Source organism: Nicotiana attenuata, chromosome 10 (assembly GCF_001879085.1).
Source record: "Nicotiana attenuata strain UT chromosome 10, NIATTr2, whole genome shotgun sequence".
Classification (NCBI taxonomy): Eukaryota; Viridiplantae; Streptophyta; class Magnoliopsida; order Solanales; family Solanaceae; genus Nicotiana; species Nicotiana attenuata.
The window spans coordinates 32,311,956-32,329,674 of record NC_031998.1 but is presented as its reverse complement, the minus strand read 5'-3'; the positions used below and the strand labels follow the sequence as shown (position 1 = coordinate 32,329,674).

Here is a 17,719-nt window from a genome sequence, read left to right as displayed (position 1 = left end):
TTTACATTTGAAAGGGTGATGAATTAAGAAAATATGAAAGATGGCTAGAGTATATATCCATCAACTATTCTACAGCAGCGTAAAAGAAACTAAAAAAATTAATACAAAGAAAATATAAATCACACGAGTTGAAAGATATTAACCAAGCTGGGACTGAGACTCAAGAATAAAGTCTATAGAAGATTTAATATTCAAAAAGATATATCTAAATCATACGAAAGTATCTACTCATAATCGCTAGAATACCTTGTGTCTTAGCTTGCTAATATGCAAGAAATAATTTAGTTTCAATAGGAGTATTTGGGAATTAGGATTTTGAGTTTAATGACTTGTTGGCTTGTAACTGTTTTCATAACTCCAAGACCCAAGGATAATTTTAACGCTTTATTATTTTTAAAATTAATATATAAATATATTTTTCACACGTAAATTTATTCGGTACGGTTCGGTATTTTTTCGATTTATTTTTATAAAATAAAAAATCTACCCTAAATATCGGTATGGTTATAGGTTTATAAAGACCTACGGTTTTATTAAGTAAAATCTAAAAATCGGTTCGGTCGGTTTAGTCGGTTTTTAAATATTCATTGACACCCCTATTCTTCACAAACTTGTTTTTAGTTTTATGACCCTAGCTCTTTTTTAACACATAGGAGATTTACTTTTACACGTAAGAGATTTCTCTTTTACACACAAGAGATCTAAAAAGGTCATTTTCTTAAATTCAAAACTGTAAAGGGACATGATGTACAAACAACACTTTTTTTTTAATGAGTTTGGGCTCAATTTGCCACCCTACTTTTATTTGGGAACCTATGGCTGCATTGAGTTGGTTTCTTTAGCAGAAGAATATGTAAATTACTAAATTCTAGTAGTAATACTTGTGGAATTGAATTACATATGCAGAGATTGAATAGAATATTTAACAGCAGAAAAGGCTAGGTATTTTAGGTCAATACTGCAAATCTAAACTGCAGCAGCAGACCATATTTCCTGGCAAATATATTAAAGTTTACATCTAGGTTTAAGCAATGAGGAATGCACCTTCATATGCACAACTACTATGTTTTTACATTAAATCTAAGAAATGCATCACCTATAGTCCGACTTCTGGTGCCTGGAGCCTAAACTTGACCAACCATTGAAATGGTCTCAGCAACTGTGCTCTCTTCTTCCTCCAGAACCAAATGGCTGCATTGTATTGCTCATTACGAATTTTCCTTGTGGCAGCCCTCCAATCATACTTCTCCATTTCTACACGTGCAGCCTGGCCAATAGTTCCTCTCAATTCAGCATCGTGCAAAAGTGGCTTCAACTTGCTCAAGCAGTCGTCAAGATCCCCAGGATTAAACAGAAATCCTGTTTTTCCCTGCTGATCATCAGGAACAATATCTGGAATTCCTCCAGCACGGGCAGCCACTACGGGAAGTCCCGATGACATCGCCTCCAAAACGACGAATCCAAGTGTCTCAGACTCTGAAGGCATAACAAAAATATCTCCACTGGCATATGCCTGAGAAAGCTCCTCCCCTAGTAACATACCTGTGAACACCGCAGGCATGCCAGAGAACATTTTCTCCAATTCCTCCCTATATGAAGTGACAAAACAAATAATTTGTAGCTCAGCCTTTTATAAGAATGCTATCTACATTTCTTTCTCATGTTAGGCATACAGGCTATCAAGACAGGATATGCATCTCTTTTATAAACAGCAACGGGTTCCAGTGTCCACGTTCTCAATCAATCAAGCATTTGACAGTAGATTTTTCTCACACCAATCATGTCCCGTCAGGAACGGCTGCAGGCTATGCATTTGAAGACTGTTTTACTTCCAACAAATATTTTATTTTCAGAAAGTTTTACTTCCAACAAACATTTGACTTCTAAGTTTTTCATGTCCAAGCATACAAAAGCATCACTCAGCCCATTAGCTCCAAATTGACTTATGTTCCAAACTTGGGGTGCAAATCCAACAGTACTTGCCAGAGAAATAGAAGGTTTAATTTTAACAGAAGGAGAATACCAAGCTAATGTACTTTGACACATAGATGAGACCTCGAATTCCTATGTTCTGGCGTGCATTATGCCAACAGGTTCCACCACCAACTCTAGTTGAGAAGTAGAGTCACCCTTCTATTTTAATCTGTTTTCCAGAAATAGAATAGACTAAAGAATCACAAATCCACAGTTTGTCTATGACAGTGGATCTAATTAATTAGTGTCTGCCCCACTCTGGAAATGGAGATAGATACCCATATTAATAGCACATCGATTCCAGCATTGAATATGTCGGTGGATAAGTATCTACTGCATGTACGTATACATACATACTTATGTTCATAGCATATGTACATAAAGATATTTTGTCCGCATAGTGAATAATTCCAAAATTAATGATGGTATTGTATCACATATCTGCAGGGAATCGGAACTAAGTGAATAATTAGGGCACCATCGACATGCTTATTGTGATTCTTTTTTTTCACCATGCTTATTGTGAACTAGTGAATTATCCGCGCTTTGCGCGGCTATAGTATACCCTGTTAATTTTTGTTGTTTTTTTTAAATATTCAAATATTAATCTAAACCAAAAATATAATTGAATATTTTTAATGTATTCAAATATTTGGTCTTAAAACTTCTCTTTTGAGACGTTTTAATTTGTCTATCTATTATTGACGTTTTCATTTTGTTTTGGTGAGAGAATTACAAAAATATTTTTTCCTTTAGTCTATTTTGACAATTTGGGAACTCTTATCTTATAAATATTTGGTTACAATTTTATTTCTCACACAATAAAGTCTTTCTTTTCCCGCTAATATAAGTGTAATAAGCGTGTACATAAATTTATATATACGATAATCTTTGATATTAGTATGTACTAATTTGATTTCATTTCCTTGAAAAGTATTCGTACCTATATAACTGTATCCTATATAAAAGATCATAAAACTAAAGAAATGAAATAAAAACCTTAAACAGAACAAAGGCCGCTAGGACTTCATCTGTATACATTGTTCCACCATGTTGGATGAATTGGATTATTGGAACTTCTTGAAGTGATTATTCTTTTCTTCTTTCCTTCTGTGTTTCATTTTTTTATTCGAAAATATATCTATATGCCGTCAATTTAATTAAAAACGTACTGTAAATGCACCAAAAAGTACGGTAACTGCATTCTATGATATTTCTCAGAAAGAAATGTCAAACGTGATTTGGGATTCATATGCAATTTGTAGCATTTGTTGTCATGGAATATTAAATCAAAAGGCTTACTATCAAATTTTATAGATACCTCATCTTTGGCATGTTTCCACATCATTGGAGTGATTAACATTCCCAAGAAGTCTAAATATTTAAATATAATGAATTTTATACAATTGCTGACCACTGTTTTACGACTTCATTATGTCAACTTTTACACATACTTCACGTTTGATAATGCCGGATATAGAATAGAATATCCACATATATATACACACATGAACAAAACTACCAAAGAGAATACGGGTGAAAATAGATTTCTCAGTTGCTCTAAAATAAGAGAATCATGAGTAGCGCAATGAAAATTTTAATATTCGTGACAAATTTCATACTTATGGAAGCGCTACAAAAGGTGAATCACATAAATACATAATCATGCTGATCATTTGATAAAATAACGAACCTTTAGCAGAAAGAGAAAAGTAAAGGCAAAGCTTTTACATTTAAATTCGAGCATTAGCTACAACCCTACAACAGCCTAAAAGAGTAACATAATGTTCGAATCCCATACTGCCACAATTCACAAATAACATCATATGCTTTTTTCTTCCCCACTCTCCCACTCCACTCCCTAATCAATAAAAATTATGCACAAAAATTGGATATGAAATAATAATTGGGGTAAAATATAGAAGCTGGAAAAGAGGTAAAAAAAAAAATTCTATATAGAGAGTTTGAATGAAAGGAGAGGAAGGATGACGAAGAATAATAGGCCAAAGTTATGTTGATCATGAGAAGATTTACTTCAGTATTTATAGTAACCTATTCAATTAGTAACTTACATTGAGTATAATAGAAATAGATTGTAACGGATAATTGTAATAGAATTAGTGTTAGTGTATTAATTAGTAATTAATGTACATAAAATCATAATAACCAATTTGAAACGGCACTCTTTATACCTTACATCATGTATTGTTGAGTTCCAATTAAAACTTATATTCTTTTGAATGCAATAATTGGTTATTGTATCAAAATGAGAGGAGAAAAACCAAAAATTGAGATAATAGATAAATAGAATCCTTGATCATAGAGATGTGCCATGTCAGCATTATTTTTCCCTCCTTTATATAGATATATAGATTAACTCCCTGCCATTTCAACGAGCTAGCATTAACTAATCGACTGACAATGTGATGAAATTCACTGTTCACTAAGTTTATCACCTAATAAATTAAATGCTGATGCTTGACCAAGAAACTGTACCAATAATTCAGCAATGCCTATATGGCATATATAAGTTGCGATAGTTTTCAATTCTGGTTTATTAAAACATTACCTAAAGAGTAAGTAAAGCCACTTGGTAAAAGTTTTTGGTGAGATTATCCGGATTCCGGAAGCATACTGTTTTGCTGATTTTTGTCTCTTGTCCAACACACAAGCTAAACAACATTTCTAGCAATAGAAATCAAGAACAGTCAAATACAACTAATGTCCAGTCATGCTTCTTTTTTACAAAAGATTCTCACTCATGAGATCTTTTTAGACTTGACAGCCCAAGATTATCAAAAGAGGGCAACCAAAAAAAGAGAGAAGCAGCTTATTGTGCGTTGTACTAGATATCTAATGTATATTAGAGTGAAAGTACTAGTAAAAAACTCACGGTAAAGTTCTGAAAGCCAAGAAGCTAAAATTGTTACTGCAACTCACCTATATGGCCCATCTCCAATAAAAGCTATGCGAGCTTCTGGAAGTCTATCCATTACCCTGTTTCAAAGTCATTTTGAAATGTCATGTTCAAGTTATCAGCACCTTCATTCAATAACATAGCCATGCAGTTTCCTTGATACAGTATTTGCCCTTAATATGAGGATGATATACCTAGTCATATATTAGCCAAAAATGTAACTGTGATCCTTTCTCGTTAACAAAGAGAGGCAGTACCTTTTGAGGAAATCCAAATTCTTCTCCACTCCAAGTCGTCCAACATGTACTATCAATGGTTTATCAGGTTCCCCATTGCTGATAGTGAGGAGTAAGAGGAGAAAAGCAGAACGAATTATCAGTACATATTAAAGTTGTTTAAAACATAGTGGACGAAATCTTCAGCGGGAAGCTCCAACCTCAGTCTTAGTCGCATTTCATGAGACCGATACCGGGGGTGGAAGCTCTCAGAATCAACACCCTTGTTCCATAGACGTATTTTGTTAGCTGATAAATAGAAAAAGACGGGAATGGTCAACAACTCTGAGCAGTGGTTTAGCACCTAAAAGACGTTAATAGGAGAAAGCATCTAAGACCAATAAAAACCGCTTGACAGGACAGAATACAGTACTCTTCTTTCCTTAAATTGCTAATTGATAAAGTCAATGTTGTAGTTTGATTAACAAGTTCACCAATATGTCTTTACCTGTTGTTACCCTATAAGCTTTTAGATCCTTCGCAATAGCAGCAGACGGCACCAGTGTAAGATCAGCAGCTCTATGTAGAAACTCTGATAAGCAGTAATGATGTCTTAGTTAGTATTCAGAGCTTGAGACCCGGGAGAGAACAGATAATGCAGAAGAGAATGCTCTGCGCACATACTTAAAACCATCCACATAGGTTGCACCAACCAACTAAACGTATATCTAGGTATGTATCTGCAGAACAAGAGTCAGGATCAGCATTGAGCCCTAAATTAATAGATAAGGCTAGAAGAAGCTTCAGAAACTCATTCTTTATGTTTTTCATCAGGAAGATCAACAAAAGAAAAGGCGTTTGCTTCTTAAACCATGTCATTTAAAAGAAGCTATCAAATGTTCCATCTGGAGCCAAGATATGCCAGAAGTGTGAGCTTACACAGGCACATGCGTGTGATACGACATCACTATCGGCACGCATAACAGTTTTGCAATGATAAGAGCACCAAATACCTAAAAATAGAAACAAAAAACAAAATTATCTAAGTCAGCAAGCTGGGAAAAAAATCAGAACCACCTTAAGCTCCTTCAAGCGACAAGACAAACATCACTTAATCACTGAAAGGAGGCAAAAAGCAACTGAAACTTACCATTATACCAGGAGAAGATGCATGTATGATATCAGGCTTGAATCGTTTCACTTCTGAAATTATTCTTGGGCTGAGAGCAAGCGACAGGGGTACTTTTTGGTACCAGGGGCAGGGAAAACTGCAAATAAAGTAAGCATTTTCTAAAAAACTAGCCAAATACCGTATATGGACAATATTTAATAGTCATGCACCCTTAAACCTCACTGATTTTATGCTGATTTGTCAGACAGAATTGAGTAAATTTATTCAGTAAAAATGAAAACGAACTACAAATGGAAGTAGAAGCTGCAACCTTAGTGATCCAATCAACTTTGCTCCATAGAACTCTTGAGGAACTCCTTCATGTGTCGTCACAACCATAACCTGTACTACAAAAATAATAAAGGATGATAAGTGGCCTAAACATCAGCTGAAAATCTTCACTTCCGAGCCCCCTATGTACTGGCTTACTCAACAGTTTAAAACTATGGCTAATGTATTTTTTACGGTTAGTTCTTGTGAATTAAATGACCGTAAGAATAGCAGTTTGTAGGATATGTGCAGACAAAATATATCAAGATTGCTTGAAATTGGTTCCAGGGAAACGGAACTAGTAGAGGTCAAGATTGTAAACTCCTGATTGGCAAATAGCATCATGAGAAAGCTCAAAATGAATATAATTTGCTCAAACATATCGAGCGCACGGTACAGCAGTAAGTACAGAAGACCAAAAGAACACCAGCAACTATCAGTAATCAATAAAACTCTTGTCAGACGAAGAGTATACCTCATCTCCCATTTCACGTAGATATCTTATAAAATTCTGGAATCGATTTTTATAGCCAGATACATACCTGCACATTTCACAAAGGAAATTGGCGTATGAAAGAATGTCGCCTCAATCAAGTAGAAAATATAATTGTATAAAAGATATGCTGCAAAAATACTCTAATATACAAATCAAAAACCTTCGTTATAGGAGAAACAAATGATTAGCCATCACATTAGCAGTATCTGTCGGTATATATGAATGGATTTAAGTCATATGCACTAATAATGCATTTTTTTACAGCATTGTGTTTAAGTTAACCTGTTATAACATGTTATTTACCATTTATACCAGGTTATCAATTAATGTTATTAAATAGAGTTACCCACCTGACATTTAAAAAAAAAAAAAAGCAGCCTGATACCTGACATAATGGTGTAAATATTTTTTATACTGACTGATCAGAAGGGTTGCAAAAGATATTAGACCTAACGGATCACTCAAAGACAATTCAGCAAACAGAAAGAGCATAGCAGCAGTAACTAGAACCGAAGTTTAGTAATTAACGCCAACAATTTGGGTTCAAATTATAAAGGGAAAAAGGTATACTCACGCAAAAGGAGAAGGCTCAACAAAGATAGCAATACGTCTAGGTTTAGAACTAATTTCAGAGTCAAGCAAAGGAGGAGGTCCCTCTTCCTCTTCTTCCCTAATTGTCATGTTGCTATTGCTAGCTGCAATTAATGGTCTTTTCTTCAAGTGTCTTTCTCTAATGTTGGGCTGCAAAAAACTGACTTTAGTGCATATTAGATTAATGGGTTTTGTTCTTGAAGTACAAAAGCAAGAAAAATCATGAAAAGTTGTGGGAGCTGAAATAAAACAAGAAGTAGTAGTAGATGAAGAGGAAGAGAAAATAGGATTTATTAAGAGAGAAGAAGTGGACATGGTGAGTTGTGTTTGGATAATGAATATTGTAAAAGTATATTGAGTTTGAATTTGGTTAACTCAGAAGTGGGAAGAGAGAGAGAAACTGAGGTGCCATTTTAAGGGAGTGCGGCAATGGATATTCGGAAGAGTGAAATGGGGAATAATTGGAAGGTACTGAAAGAGTATATGCCACCACCTCACAAGGCTTCTAACAGGATATTATTGCCCCTCTTTCATTGGATCATTGTCATTCGCAGATAAATACTTACTTTCCCTTCCAATTTATGTATAACTGTAAATTAATTTATTAATATGAAAAGGTAATATTCTTTTTAAAACTGATTAAAAAAAAGTCATATGAATTAAGACGATGGGAATACTATTTTTGTTTTATTTTTATATTAAATAAAATAATTTCAGATTAATTTTTAACATTTGGTTGTCGTCGCATAAGTGCTATAGTAACATTTTTGCTAGGTCCATATGTTTTTTTATTTTTAGAAGTTTTTAACACGAGAAATAGTTAAGTTGTTAGATGGTTCAGTACCTGACATACTCAATCATTTTCTATTTACTTAATATATATATATATATATATATATATATATATATATATATATATATACATATATATATATATATGCGCGTGTATCTTATCTAAATAATTAATAAGCTTTTAATAGTCATATAAATTTTAGAGGTCCTCGATCATCCACCAATATATTTGATGGGTTTACAGTACCTTAGCTTTATGTTTAGATGATCTAACAAACTTACTGTCAAAGAACAAGATAACGAACCTGATACACTTGGTACACAACTCAAATCAACGGACTTAAGCCAATGTGAGCTGCAATGACTTCAGAAGATAAAGAATCAACACAGGAACCTGATCCTCTTAGGTTCCCCTGACAGCAGTACGAAGTCAACTGTCTACAGCTGGAAAGTGAACTGCATGCACCGTACACGCAAACAGTGCAGCACGGTATAGCAGTCACTTCTCATTGACCAACCAAGTGATTACATCATTCAAGTGATGTCATCTAAGTTGTATTAACAAAGAGCATTACAACAAAACATCACTTGAACACTTGAGAATTCATTCAAGCACTCCAATCGTCTATCCATCAAGCATTCAATTCTTAAGTGCATCAAGAACAAAGTACAACCCTACTACGGACCAGTTCCTACAGCAAGTATCTTGTGCGTCCTTAGTTGAGTTGTAACTTTGTAATTATTCTTCATTGTAATTCCTACTTTGCTTATCTAGAAGCTTTAATTAGGAACCCCTTGTAAACCATAAACCTTTAGTGTTTGTGTTGTGACTAGGGTTAGTCATGAGTTAAAGTCTTTATAATAGGTGTATTGCAAAGTGGCTTGTAATAGGTGTATTATAAGTTAGTGAGGGATTAAGAGTTTAATTCCGAGATTGCATAGGTTGTAATCTAAAAGATTGCTCATAGTGAAGTTGAAATCCTACCAGTGTAGGTCGTGGTTTTTTATCCCCTTGAACAAGGATTTTTCCACGTAAAAGTTCCCTGTTCCATTTACTTACTGTTTCATTAGCATTATCTGTGGAAACCTATATATGACCTGGTCTCTATATAGTTTGATGGACTCATATATTCTATCAATTGGTATCAGAGCGGGTTCTTTCTATCGCGTTAACACCTAGAAAGGATCCTCATGGCTGCTCCACCAAATTTTGAAGAGCGCTAGTCTACCTACAGACCACCCAGGTTCAATGGGTAATACTATGGGTGGTGAAAGACAAGAATGCATGACTTTATCATGGCAGAAGATTCCGAGTTGTGGGATATTATTTGTGATAGTCCTTATTTCCATACAAAGAAGGTCGGAGACCCTGCTGAGACAGTGCCTAAGACGAGGAGAGAATACAACGATACAGATAGGAAAGCTGTAGAGAAAAACTTTCGTGCCAAAAAAATTTTGCTGTGTGGTATAGGACCTGATGAATACAACAGAATCTCATCCTGTCAATCCGCCAAGGAGATATGGGAAGCTTTGCAAAGAGCACACGAGGGAACTACTCAAGTAAATCAATCCAAGATTGACATGCTCACCACTGAGTATGAGCTCTTCAGAATGAAGAACGATGAATCTATTCAAGACATGCATACAAGATTCACTTCCATCATAAATGAGCTACACTCGCTTGGTGAAATCATTCCTAGGAACAAGCTCGTGAGGAAAATTCTCAGTGTCTTGCCCAGTTCATGGGAGAGTAAAGTTAATGCCATTATTGAAGCAAAGGATTTGTAGGCGTTAACCATAAATGAGTTAGTTGGAAATCTAAAAACCTACGAAATGAAGAAGAAGAAGGATAGTGAAAGAAGAGAACCAAAGAAGGAAAAGAACCTGGTACTCAAGGCTGTAAGAAATGACTCAAGTGGGGAGGACAGTGACATGGCCTACTTAACCAGAAGGTTTCAGAAAATGGTCGGAAGAAATGGAGGTATACCAAAGAGAGGCGGTTCCAGCAAACCAAAGAATTATGACCTCTGTCATAAATGTGGAAAGTCAAGGCATTTCATCAAGGATTTTCCTCTCCTGAAGCAAGAATATTTCAAACACAACTCTAATAAAGCAGCCAAGAGGAACCCGATTCCAAACAAACGCTTTAAAAGAAAGAACGTTGCTGACAATGTTGTGAAGCAAGCTCTTGCAGCATGGGGAGATTCCTCCAGTGAGTTTGATAAAGAAAATGATGCAGGTGCTAGCACTATGATGGCAGTTAAAGGTGAAGCCAATGAATATGATTCAATATTTGCTTTGATGGCTCAGTCAGACAATGATGAAGATGATGACAATAATGAGATAAATTTTAGGGATGTTCAGAGAAATCTGAAATCCAACTCTCCTAAGAAACTCATGTCATTAGCAAATGTATTAATTGATGCCTATCATAGTCATGTAGATGATAAGGATGCCTTAACCATAGAATTAGAAGATGCTGAACAAACTAGAGATGACTTGGTAATCTGTGTGGTTGATTGAAGGAAACCATAGATAATCTGGAAAATGAAAAGGATGTTCTAACTAAGAAAATTGACAGTGTAGAACATGAAAGAGACGATCTGATGGTAGTAGTTTTTGACTTAAAAGAAACCATTGAAAATTTCAGTAAAGAAAAGAATGACTTAGTGGAGAAAGTTGATGCATTGGAGTAAGAAAGAGATGACCTCTTAGTTGTGATTATAGACTTGAGGGAAACAATAGAGGAACTCAAAGCAGAATGTAGGCCTGGAAATTTTGAGAAAGGAAAAGAAGTTGCTAGCGAAGCACATATTAGGCTTGAAAACGAGTTAAATGCTGTAAAAACTAGTTTATGTGCTGAACTTGAGAAAAATAGACAACTTCAAGCAGAATTGGAAAGAGTAAAAAATGATCTTGAGAAGTCTCTTAAGTGGACCTGGTCCTCGGATGCTATTACTGCCATGTACGTTAACAATGGTGGAAACAGGCGAGGAATAGGGTTTCAAAGGGTGAGAACTCCTTATAACCCTCATAGCAAATATGTTACTGTACCTGATAATTGGTTGTGTATCCACTGTGGGAACAATGGGCTTTTCAAAGAAAATTGCCAAGCCAGGGTTCAGTCTCTTCAGAAAAATAAAGTTTTTGTTGAAAGAGGACCAGGTGCCACCCATAAAAAGCGCAAGTTACCTGCATGGACTAGAAAAGAACTTATTCATCCTCTTGTTTATTACAAGGGACCCAAACTTACTTGGGTTCCTAAATCTAACCCTTGATTTCCTTGTGCAGGGAATAGTGAAAGGAAGCAGTCAACAATGGTTCATGGACAGTGGATGCTCAAAGCACATGACTGGGAATACAATGGACTTTCTTTCACTAAAAGCCCTGCAAGGAGGGAGTGTATCCTTTGGCAATGGAAAAAAGGGGTACATTCTTAGAGTTGGAAAGAATGAGAACTTACTCACTCACTCTATTGAGAATGTGTATTATGTAAATGGTCTCAAGTACAGTCTCTTGAGTGTTTCTCAAATATGTGATAAAGGAAACAAAGTGGAATTCTTGTCAAGGATATCCACAGTTACAAATCTAGTAACTAGTGAAGTGGTACTTGTGGCCAAAAGATACAAGAGTATCTACGTTGGTGATTTTGAGTCCCTACAAAGTGGTGATCTGAGTTGCTTGAAAGCAGTTGATGATGATGCTGAGCTGTGGCACAGAAGACTAGGGCATGCAAGCTTCTCTCTACTGAATAAATTGGTTCAGAAGGACCTGGTTCGTGGTCTGCCCAAGTCAAAGTTCAAAGAGCACAAGGTTTGTGATGCCTGCGCTAGAGGGAAACATGTGAAATCATCATTCAAGCCAAAGAAGGATGTCAACACCTCAAAACCACTTGATCTCCTTCATATGGATCTATGTGGTCCCATGAGAGTGCAAAGTAGGGGAGGAAAAAGATACATTTTTGTGATAGTGGATGACTATTCCAGATTCACTTGGACTCTGTTCCTTAGAACAAAAGATGAGACTTTTGAAGTTTTTGTAGCCTTTGTGAAGAAAATTTAAGTGAAGATGGAGTCAAAAGTAGCATGCATTAGATCAGATCATGGAACAGAATTTGACAATGCTAAGTTTGACGAATTCTGCAACGAAAATGGCATTACCCATAACTTCTCAGCCCCAAGAACTCCACAGAAAAATGGAGTTGTGGAAAGGAAGAACAGAACTCTTAAAGAAATGGAAAGAACAATGCTGATAAATAGTGGGATTGCTAAGAACTTCTGGGCTAAAGCTGTCAACACTGCCTGCTACTTGGTGAACAGGTGCATGATCAGGTCTCTCTTGAACAAAACACCCTATGAGTTGCTGAATGGAAGGAAGCCCAAGCTGACTCACTTAAAAACATTTTGGTGCAAATGTTATGTCCTCAACAATGGCAAGGATCAGCTTGGAAAATTTGATGCAAAGAGTGATGAAGGGATCTTTTTGGGATATTCTTCTCAGAGTAAAGCCTACAAGGTTTACAACAAGCGGACTCAGTGTGTTGAGGAAAGTGTACACATAATATTTGATGAGTCCTATCTCTCCTGTGAGAAAAGCAACATAGATGATCAAGATGGAGTGCCTATGTTGGTTCGAGGTGAAGTCATTGATATGGCAAATGGAAAGGCAGACATGATGAGTCAAGTGAAGGAGCCAAGTGAAGATAATGCAGTCTCTTCCTCATCAACCGAGAGGAACAAGGTACTACAATTACAACCACTGAAGCTGAAGAAAGAATGGTTGATAGAGTTCAAAGTACTCCATAGGTAGCTGAAAGAAGAATAAAAAGAAACCAATCAGGATTACCCAGCTCCTCTATAAATGAAGCTCAAGTGCCCAACTAGAAACACAAAAGCTCTTATCCTCTTGACAACATAATTACCCCTCTGGATTCTAGAGTCCAAACCAGATCAAAAGCTAGAAATTCACTTGCCTTCTCAGCCTTTCTTTCCCAAATAGAGCCCAAAAACATTATGGAAGCCTTAAAAGATGCAGACTAGATCACAGCTATGCAAGATGAGTTGCATCAATTCGAAAGGAACAAAGTGTGGCACCTGGTACCTAGACCCTCAGATCGTACCATCATAGGAACCAGGTGGGTATTCAGGAACAAGCTTGATGAACATGGGAAATACAAGGAACAAGGCAAGGTTAGTTGTCCAAGGTTACAATCAGGAGGAAGGAATTGATTATGATGAGACTTTTGCTCCAGTTGCTCGTATGGAAGCTATCAGAATCCTCATTGCCTTTGCATCACATATGCATGGAATTCACTTTGTTCCAAATGGATGTCAAAAGCGCATTTCTGAAAGGCTTCCTCAAGGAAGAAGTGTATGTAAAGCAACCTCCAGGTTTTGAATGTCATAAACACCCCGAATATGTGTTCAAATTGGACAAGGCGCTGTATGGGTTGAAGCAGGCTCCTCGAGCTTGGTATGAAAGGTTGTCAAAGTTTCTCTTAGAAAATGATTTTACAAGAGGAAAAATCGAGCTTGGTATGAAAGGTTGTCAAAGTTTCTCTTAGAAAATGGTTTTACAAGAGGAAAAATTGACAACACCTTGTTCCTAAAGAAACGAGGGAGGAACCTGCTCATTGTTCAGGTATATGTTGATGATATCATTTTTGGGCAACAACTGATTCATTATATGAGGAATTTGCAAAACTCATGGGAAGTGAGTTTGAGATGAGCATGATGGGTGAGCTCAATTTCTTCTTGGGTCTTCTAGTGAAACAGTCCACGAAGGGTACATTCATCAGTGAGCAGAAATATATCAAGGAGCTTCTAAAGAGAGTTGATATGGAAGCATCAAAAGTGATTGACACTCCCATTGCCACTGGCACTCGACTGGACATGGATGAATCTGGCTCTCCTGTAAATCAAACAATGTATAGAGGCATTATTGGGTCTCTTCTCTATCTCACTGCCAGCAGGACAGATATTGTCTTCAGTGTGGGACTGTGTGCAAGATTTTAGTCGAATCCCAAGGAATCTCATCTAAAGGCTGCCAAAAGAATTCTGAGATATCTTAAGGGAACGCAGGACCTGGTTCTGTACTACTCTTCAGGTGACAATTTTAATCTTATTGGGTATGCTGATGCTGACTATGCAGGTTATCTTTTGGATAGGAAAAGCACATTTGGAATGACTCACTTCCTAGGATCATGTCTTATTTCATGGGGAACAAGGAAGTAAAACTCAATAGCTCTTTCAACAGCCGAAGCAGAATATGTTGTTGCAGCCTCCTGCTGTGCTCAGCTTCTATGGATCAAACAACAATGGAAGATTTTTGAGTGTTCACTGACTCTCTTGAGACCAATTGGGTAGGCCAACAAACCAAGCAACTTAGGGTTCAAGTTGGGTAATTACTCTCTCGAGGTCTTACCCGTTAATTGGGACTACCATTCTCATGGGTCCATCCCAATTCCTTGTTGGGTTAATTTTGGAGTCATAGACACTCTTTCTCAAGAAGAGTCAAGACCCACTAAGCTAGACTTAGTGTTTGCAACCACCAAATCCAAGTGAAAACATAAAATTAACCCAAATATCAAACACCCAATATCATTCAAGCATTAAACAATCACACCCATTAATTACCCACACTAGGGTTGAGCCACAACCCTAGCTAATGGGTTTAGCTAGCCATAATAACAACAGAAATTGAAGAAGAAATAGATAAAATGAACATATTAATTAACTAGAATGTTAATCTACAATAATCCACGTTAAAACAAGATGAAAATGCCCAAAATAGGCTAAAACTTTTGTCTCACGAGTGCAGCTGCTCTCTGGTATCTGATTTCGTTGCCTAAAAATGGCAAATATTCTATTTATACTAGGTTAAGAAAAATCGGACAAAAATACCCCTGCGGGGTCCGTGCGGTCCGCACGAAGATGGCACGCGGCCGCACTGGGTTGCTTGACTTCTGAAGATGTTGACGCGGACCGCACAATGATGGAGTGCGGCCGCATGATGACTGGCGCGGACCGCGTGAACTTGTAGTGCGGCCGCATGAGTGGCTTGTGATGGACTCTGGACTTTTGTGGTGCGGACCGCGTGAGCTTGTAGTGCGGCCGCATTGGCTGGGCGCGGACCGCGTGAGCTTGTAGTACGGCCGCGCCGCTTCCAATTGAGAATGCCAACTCTCTGAACTCCTATGGTGCGGCCGCATGACATGATGGTGCGGTCCGCACCAAGTTCTGAATATCCTTGCTTTCATGATCTTTGACACTTGAGTAGGTTTCACTCCGTTTCGAGCCAATTTTTGACTTTTGTCATCTTGTTGCTCAAACCTGCAATCAAGCGCAACTTATAAGCATTCTGGGTTTATTTTATGGCAAATCATACATAAAGCATAGGCAAGTATGGGCATAAAACGTGTTAAAATCACAGTTATCAGTGTTTTCCGGCCAAGTCTAACTCACTTCTATACCGTTACAGGTAGACACGTATGATGATTACAGAAGCTGCTGAGGCAATGCATAAGCGGTAATAGAGGGTTGAGAATTTTTGAAAGACCGGTCAAGAACCTGGTTCTTGTACCACGGGTTAGTAGTCTTGTGTTTTTCTCATACATATCTCAAAAGAAACAAAAAAATTTTTTCCATATCATCAACCTTTTCAGAACATGCATGTCACGTCTTTTCATTCAAATCCTTTCACTTCACTCTGAAACGTTGCACCTCCCAACAAAACTACCGCCGTTTTAGAACCGGTTTCTCTCTCCCTCATTAAAACCTTCTCATCTCCAAAACCTTGAACGATCATATCTCTTTCTCTCTTTTTCTTTTGGGCCTTCCATAACTTTCAAACTAATTCTCTACCATGGCTGAAGATCAAACAATCCTTCCCACCATTGTAGAGAAAACCCTATAGAAAACCCTTGACCCCTCCGTTCCTAGTGAAACACCTCTCACCATTCCTCCTTCCACCGCTGTTAAAAGTGATACTCCTAAACCTGATTCTCTTTCATCCTCCAGCACTCTCACCACTCCCTCAGACAACATTCTCCGTCCAAGTGCTGCGAACTTTGAAATCCCCAAAATCGATAGTTTTTCTTCTCTGTCGCTTGAGATTCTCAAAGAACAAAGCAAAGGTGGAGAAGACGCTCAGGATAATGTTGCTTTAGATGTGTTCATTGCTAGAAGGAGGCCAGTAGCCACTCCTGAGCCCTGTCCTAAGCGACCTACTATGAGGTTGCAGAAAAAGGAGGCTCTTGAGTCTGCCCTGCAGAAGAGTAAAAAGAGTAGCAAGAAGAAGAAAAAGAGGCTAGTAAAGGATAGAGAGATTATTTGTGACAAGAAGATTCCTGTAGTGGAAGTGGATGAGGAAGCTGAAGAGGAACCAAGTTCCTTAGTCAAAAGATCTTAGAACAAGAAAGCATCTGTTGCAAGTGCTTCAGAGGAGGCTGTTGGGACGGCCGGTAAAAAGTCAATGAAAAGTGGTGACAAGTTGAAACAAGTGGTGGCTGAAGAGTCAATGTCTGATGATGATGTACTAGTGAAATCAAGTGGAAATGGCAAGTCTAGTGTGAATTTTGGTAAAAGAAAATTGGAGAATGTAAAGGAACCCGGTTCTGTGAAGAAAGTGAAATGTGACAGTGTGTCTGGTAAAGAAAGGTTGAGGTACCAGAAAGTTCTATGGGGTCGCACATTTGACCCTGAAATATCTGATATGGCTGGTATGAGGCAAATACTTGAAATGGTCAAATTTCAACGGTGGGGACATCTGTTCAAAGTGGAACCCAAGGTCTGTGAGGATGAGGTTCAAAGTTTCTATGCTGACCTCTTCACTGTTGAATTCGACCATATCTGTGCTTTAGTTAATGGTGTAGACATTGTTATGGATTCTGCTCTGCTAGGTGACATTCTTAAGGTTCCTGCTGATGGTATGTCTTCTGTTAGGGATATATGTGGCACAAAATTTAGGCATGCAATTGTCAAGGAAGGAGCAGTCCAGCGGGGGGAACGGGTGCATAAGAAAGCCTTGCTTCCTGTGTATTAGCTCCAGGTTGAGTTGGTGAATAAAGTCCTACTACCTCGCGCTGAGAGGAGGTCTATCACATCCAAGTCTGATCTGTATATGATGGAAGCACTGGATGGGTTTCGATCTGTTAATCTGCCAGCCATAAGGATAGAGCACATTCAAAAGGTGGCAGCTTTCAAAGATGGAAATCATGGTCTCCCCTATGGATTTCTACTCACACATGTTTTGAAGTTCTTTAATGTGCCTTTGGGACAACCAAAAGTGGGGAC

At 37.5% G+C, this 17,719-nt stretch overlaps 1 protein-coding gene across 1 annotated transcript; it reads right to left on the bottom strand.

The window, feature by feature from the left end:
- On the bottom strand, nt 859-8,118 carry LOC109233253 (sulfoquinovosyl transferase SQD2-like). The gene is made up of 11 exons (XM_019399060.1): nt 7,618-8,118; nt 7,023-7,089; nt 6,549-6,619; nt 6,257-6,374; nt 6,046-6,119; nt 5,791-5,846; nt 5,615-5,698; nt 5,328-5,415; nt 5,149-5,226; nt 4,915-4,971; nt 859-1,589 (listed from the first exon to the last, which is right to left on the bottom strand). Exons 1-11 carry the CDS (start codon nt 7,947-7,949, stop codon nt 1,097-1,099), a joined length of 1,518 nt encoding a protein of 505 aa, XP_019254605.1. The 5' UTR covers nt 7,950-8,118; the 3' UTR covers nt 859-1,096.

Coding starts and splice junctions, on each gene's coding strand:
- LOC109233253 (XM_019399060.1), bottom strand. CDS start 7,949: ATGTCCACTTCTTCTCTCTTAATAAATCCTATTTTCTCTTCCTCTTCA. Junction 5,699..5,790: donor ACCTATGTGGATGGTTTTAA/GTATGTGCGCAG, acceptor ACTGCTTATCAG/AGTTTCTACATAGAGCTGCT. Junction 4,972..5,148: donor AATTTGGATTTCCTCAAAAG/GTACTGCCTCTC, acceptor ACTTTGAAACAG/GGTAATGGATAGACTTCCAG.